Source organism: Megalobrama amblycephala, linkage group LG13, assembly GCF_018812025.1.
Source record: "Megalobrama amblycephala isolate DHTTF-2021 linkage group LG13, ASM1881202v1, whole genome shotgun sequence".
Taxonomy (NCBI): domain Eukaryota; kingdom Metazoa; phylum Chordata; class Actinopteri; order Cypriniformes; family Xenocyprididae; genus Megalobrama; species Megalobrama amblycephala.
In genome coordinates this window covers 30,338,615-30,345,132 of record NC_063056.1, presented here as the reverse complement: position 1 = coordinate 30,345,132, position 6,518 = coordinate 30,338,615, and the positions used below count along the sequence as shown (strand labels likewise).

The 6,518-nt window shown below is 37.4% G+C and overlaps 1 protein-coding gene across 1 annotated transcript; it reads right to left on the bottom strand.

The window, feature by feature from the left end:
* Positions 1-3,854: 3,854 nt before the first annotated feature.
* Positions 3,855-6,518, bottom strand: pon2 (paraoxonase 2). The gene is made up of 9 exons (XM_048153977.1): positions 6,357-6,518; positions 6,062-6,132; positions 5,771-5,826; positions 5,397-5,562; positions 5,072-5,198; positions 4,785-4,985; positions 4,590-4,671; positions 4,268-4,396; positions 3,855-4,125 (listed from the first exon to the last, which is right to left on the bottom strand). The coding sequence occupies exons 1-9, from the start codon at positions 6,431-6,433 to the stop codon at positions 3,964-3,966; spliced, it is 1,071 nt and encodes a 356-aa protein (XP_048009934.1). The 5' UTR covers positions 6,434-6,518; the 3' UTR covers positions 3,855-3,963.

Here is a 6,518-nt window from a genome sequence, read left to right as displayed (position 1 = left end):
GAGCCCCTCCTCCCTGCCCATTTTCAAAGGATTACATGTGCCAAGTTTTAACATTATTCTGATGAATTTTGAAGCAAATCAGGTAAAAATAAGAGGGTGATCTCAATGTATGCTGAAAGTGACACATTTTCTGCTTCCAGTTGGTGGCGCTATTACTTTGAATCACAATAGTCACATCCATGTGATCAGCCTTGTACAACGAAGACTAAGCCGAAGTTTCATCAAAATCAATTAATGTATGCAGAAGTTATAACACTTTGTTTCCCTTTTCTTGCCATAAATTCGTTGCCTCGCCACGGCCAAACCGTTTGAGATATCCAAAATCCGTTTGCAATTAAACAACTTCAATGTGTTAGCAACAAGTTAAAAAAAAGTTTGGTGTAAATTGGATAAACCCTGTAGGAGCAGTAGTATAAAATTCATAGCCTGTTTTTTCAAAAAATTAACATTCAAACCAAAATAGCTGACTTCCTGTTGGTCGGAGCTAATGAATGTAAATTAGAAAATTGTCCGGCTTGATGAGAACAATATGTGTACCGAGTTTGGTGATTGTAGGAAAAACTAACCCCCCCACTTTTGTCAAAAGGTGGCGCTACTGAGCCCCTCCACCACGCCCATTTCTATGGCTTTGTCCATGTCTACTGGTTGACAATATTGATGTGTGTGTCGAGTTTCATGCAATTTGAAGCATGTTAAGAGCCTCAAAAACACTCAAGAATATTATTACAGTTTGACCTGTTGCCATGGCAACAATATTTCAAATATCAAAAATCCTGTCATAGGTCTACATCTGCTGTGTATTGACATTACACTGATGAAGTTTGAAGCAAATCAGGTAAAAATAAGAGGGTGATCTCAAAACATTTCAAAAAGTGATACACTTCCTGCTGCCAGTTGGTGGCGCTATAACTTTGACTCACAATAGTCACATCCATGTGATCAGACTCCTATAACGAACACACTCGTGAAGTTTCATAAAGATCAATATATGTATGCAGACGTTATAACACATTTCCTGTTTCCTTTTTCTCGCCATAAATTCGTTGCCTCGCCACGGCCAAACCGTTCGAGATATCAAAAATCCCCTGGCAATTTTTAATCATCAGTGTCTTGACTTCATGCTGACCGAGTTTGGTGGCGATCGGATTAATCGTCTAGGAGGAGTATATCAAATTCCAGAGCATGCGTTTTTCAAACAACCCTTAATAGCTGACTTCCTGTTGGCGTGGTGTTTAACTTAGAGCACGAAAGTTGTTCGGCCCGATGAGGTCTATATGTGTACTGAGTTTCATACTAATACGTGCAAGCGTGTTTAATATATGGACCAAATTTTCAGACTTTTTTCAAGGGGGCGCTGTCGAGCCCCCCTGCCACGCCCGGGTACCAGCCTCTCCGGCGTCCTAATGGCCGCGGATTCCAATGTGTGTGCCAATTTTCAAGAGTTTTTGAGCATGTTAAGGCCCCCAAAAAGCCCCGGAAGACGGAAAAAAAAAAAAAAAAAAAAAAAAAAAAAAAATAATAATAATCCTTAGAAGAACAAGAGGGCCCTGCGCGAATTTTCGCTTGGGCCCTAATAATAATAATCCTTAGAAGAACAAGAGGGCCCTGCGCGAATTTTCGCTTGGGCCCTAATAATAATCCTTAGAAGAACAAGAGGGCCCTGCGCGAATTTTCGCTTGGGCCCTAAATATTGCTACGATTATTGTCATGTGCAATTAATATGTATACATTTATCTAACAACGACAGTCGCGACCGTCGTTATATGAATGTAATTAGGAATATCGACCAACCTCAGTGCAATGAGCCTTTCTCCGATGAAAACTGCCAGAGCAACGACAGCTAAAGACAGAACTGCCAACTTGCCCATACTTTCCCAGAAACGCTACTCTTTCCTCTTCTTCAGCTTATTGGCTGATCGCAACAAATCTTGCGCATTACCGCCACCTTGTGTGAGCACTACTGAGTAGCACCTTTTTTGAAGGCCCCCCAATTGTCCACACAACAATATTCTAAGTTCCCCCCAGTCATATTAATATTTTTTAAATCGTTTTAGCTTTTTACATGCTTGTTTTGCCCTATTTTTAAAATGATTTTAACACCTTAAGGTCACTGGTGTTAGTGGGCCCCAGACCTTTGGTTAAAGCTGCAGTCTGTAAGTTTTGCCTCTTTGTCGCCATCTTTGTTTGAAACCTGCAATTGCAGTTATTTGCAGAATTATCATCTTCTCTTGGGTTGTGCATCGGCACAGATGAATCTAATGTTTGCTATCAGCAGTGCTGGGGGTAACGCATTACAAGTAACTTGAGTTACGTAATCAGATTACTTTTTCAAGTAACTAGTAAAATAATGCATTACTTTTTCAATTTACAACAAAATATCTAAGTTACTTTTTTCAAATAAGTAATGCAAGTTACTTTTTCACATGTACTGTCTGAAAGCTCTCCTGTCCCCATGTTGAGAGAAATAAAGTGCAGAGAAGTTGTGTGCTGTGTGTAAACATGACGGTTATTTTAGTTCTGAACTAAATGTGAACATGCATTTACTCATCTCACTTGCATGAAAACATTCAGTATTCCTCAAAATGAATAAAAACAGTTAAACGCAATATCAGAATTTCACGCAAACCTGTAATAAGTAACTATATTAAATGACACAAACATACTTTGTGTATTTAATCTCACTTTATTAACCAATGTCTTTGCTGCTAGCCTTCAATGATGTAATTCAACCATACTAATAAGCAAAAAATACTTTAGACTAGATTTAGAAATAAGATTGTTGAATTTCCTTCTGCTGTATCCTATTCTTCTTTAATCCAGAAAGGTTTGTTTGAGCTGCGCCCTGTACAGGCGTAAATATGCATTTCCTTGAGCTTGAGGTTTATTAATTTCACTTTTTGGTGTTTTTTTAAAAAATTAAAAAAAAGAAGCAAGCCCAGCCCAGGTGAGAAAAAGTAATGCAAAAGTAATGTAACACATTACTTTTCATAAAAATAACTAAGTAATGGAATTAGTTAATTTTTTAGGGAGTAACACAATATTGTAATGCATTACTTTTAAAAGTAACTTTCCACCACACACTGGCTGTCAGTCGCCACATTGGTGTGGATATCATACTTCAGAATCAGACATTCTACATCTTGGAAGTATGATCAAAATAAGAATTTTCACCCGAAAATGTCACCTGAACAAGTAAGTAACATGTCTGCCACTTTTGTTCTGACCAACTGAGAAAAAAAGCATTACAATCACACTGCCAATAATGATCGCTTAGCTCGGATCATGTCAAACCGTTCAAATTATTATTATTGTTATTATTACTTTGTTCTCAAATTGTTAATGTTAACAACATCAGCATTGCATGACTGTGTATTTAGTGTGTATTAGCGCTACCTGTAGATTTCAATTTCTGTAGCCACTCCGCAATCTGAAGTCTTTTGCTTTTGACTACGGCTGAATCTCCAGTTGTCACTTATGATTGTCATTTGGACCTTTCTGGATTACAATCCGCCATAAAAAATGCTAAATTTAATTATTCCAGCTGCTGTGAGAAAAGGCTATAAATGACCCGCTACCAGCAGCATCCTCACATATAGCCTACTAGCTGGGACTCCTTCTTTCTGTTTACAGATATGACGTAATGACACAAAGACGGCTGCATGCTTGAATTTCCCGCGGAAACCCACCATTAACGTTATTACAAGCTTACCGTTGAGAATCAGGCTAAGGTAAGGAGATAGTTTTGAACACTGGCTGGTTATGTACTTATTAAAAAATTGATTTTGGAATATTTTTCCTAACTTTATTAATATTTATTATTAATGCTAACTAAAATTTCAAGTCAAAAACCCATATACAATTAGTTGGTCTTGTCTTTATTTTGTGTTGCAAAATCTAGTCTTTAAAGTGACACTTTTCAGACACTTAAGACAAAATTTAGTCTCCCTTAACTGAGTACATTCACTATTTAAGGTCACAGATCAGAGCTTTCTGATAAACAGTTCCAATGAGCAGCTTTCCTCCATATGGGGCTGCCACTGAAGAAGCAATGATCACACTGCCGTCATCTGCATACACCTGAGTCACCTGGGGCTTTTCAGAGAGGATGTTCTCAATCCTGATAACCTATAGGAGAACATATATATTTAAGACAAGAAATAGTGCAAAGAGAAAGGGATGGGAACATCATACAAGATGAACATGACAGCTCAAAATATTTGAGCATATAGGCAGTATACATTAGGCCATGGCTCAAGCATTTACACACCTCAGAACCAGGTGGATCATTCGGATCATGAAATACACATTTGAGACCGTTTGGGTGGCAGCCCATCCACAAATCTCCAGATTCACGGTCCACCTCGATGTTGTCACAGAGTGAGCCCACATCAACTTCCTGGGAGAGAAAAATTAACGTGCAGTAAAATTAACAATAGAAGTCAAGAATTGTTGGCTTTTTAAATGAAAAGTTGTTTTATTTGAAGCTAACACAACTAATAAAGCTACAATTGTATGCTTAAATCTATAAAAGTAAATATTCTATGGGGGATAAAATAAGGTGTGAACATTTCATGTAGTTTTGTGTTTACCTTTACATGAGATAAAACAGTGTTTTTCTGTATTTCCAGGACAACAATTGTGTGCTTCAGAATATTTGAGACATACAAATGCCTGAAATTACATGTGCTTTGCATTAAAAACATATAACGAGAAATATTTTTGATAATATATTACATTTTGCTGTGCTTTAATTAACGCAGATCTTAAATGTTTTTCCAACTTGCCTTTTGTTGGGCGAGATATTTATGCCATTGGCAGATAGGAAACCCCCTGCCACAACCTGCACGGTCTCAGGGCTGAAGTACACGACGTCACACCAGGGCAAAGACAGAAACCACCCCACCAACTTGAGAATCTCATTCGTGAAGTAATGATCATTGGTGGCATAAAAGCTTTCGGCCCCCACAGCTACTATGTCATTCACACTAACAAATGCACAGAAATAAACTGAAATTTATACTTTGATTAGATTTGTGGTTATAGAAATACTGTGTTTTGAAAAAGCACATACTTGTGCAGAAGTTCATGCTTGATGGTCTTGATGTACTGAAGGGCATTTTCATTCTCAACAAATCTGAAAATCTCCACTTGGCTTTTGCCTTGAGGATGATTGACAATAAACACGTATATGGCACCATCTGTAATGAGAGAAGAGGAATTCATACAATATTAGATTTTCTATCAAACTCAGCCATTTACAGTAGTTTTTCCATTTCACATTAACTATCTCTCTCATGTGTGTAGGTATAAACAATCTCGATTTAAGTATAGACAAGTTAATATGGAATGCAACTTTTCTTGTTTATGTATACATTTATTTAATAAAAATGCCAAACCTTTGTCATCTCTGTATACGCTGATTCCATGTGGATTAAAAGAGTCTTTGTCAAACTGACCCTTGATGCTCAGTGCTTTAATTTTTGGTTCAGAATCCAACAGATTCAGGGTATAGATCTTTCCAGGATCATCTGAATAGGATGGTAAGCCTGGATACTTCAAGCCCTATGCGCAATTCATTTGAGCATGTTTAAAAATGTAGTTGAGTTTAACTGTCAAATTTATGTAATAAAGTTTAGCAGCAGTGTACTTCAATAGAAATGTGCTTTTAGTAAAAACAACTGTTGCTAACATGAGGTTAAATGGGTGGGAACTCTGTGTATCTCAGTAACTAACCAAAATATTCAGTAAAACTTTTGAGTTAATGACATACAGTGCTCAGAAAAGCCAATCCATTTTCAAGTATGGTGATATCTTCAGCCCCAAAATCTGTTAAAACAAAAATAACACCAAAGATTACCACAACATCCACATTTGCAGTTTCAGAAACGTATGCTTCTTCAAATGTATTACGAAAATGCTCTTCACACACACACAAAAATGACACTGTACCAATAAAATGTTATTTTTCATGAACCTCAATAAGGTTTATAATTTACATATGTAACATACATTAGGTCCAGACTGGTTGATTCAGTGCAGCTAATGACACGTGAACACTTACCTATGCCCTCAATGAGGTGACAGTTAGGAAGGTAGTTCTGGGTCAGTTCTCTGTAGGAAAGTGATAAATGCCTGTGTGGAGAAGATAAAACGACACGTATAAAAGATATTGCTATAATTACTGTCATGTGCAATAATTATGTAAAACTACAAATTAGTAGGCCTATGTCAATAAGTAGCAACAAAGGTCAGAACAACATGCAGTCAAAACCGTTATTGCAATAGTTAAACAGTTTGGTTTCAAACACTGGAATCGCAGCCATCGTTATAAAACATGATCGAACACATCAACCAACCTTAATGAAATGAGCCTTTCTCCGATAAAAACTGCAAGAGCAACAACAGCAAGTGAGAGTACTGCTAACTTGCCCATGTCTGAAACTCTCGCGCTGGCGCTGTCTCTAGCGCACAAACAGAATCACAGTTGCCAAATATCCCCACCTACTGTTTGAACCGCA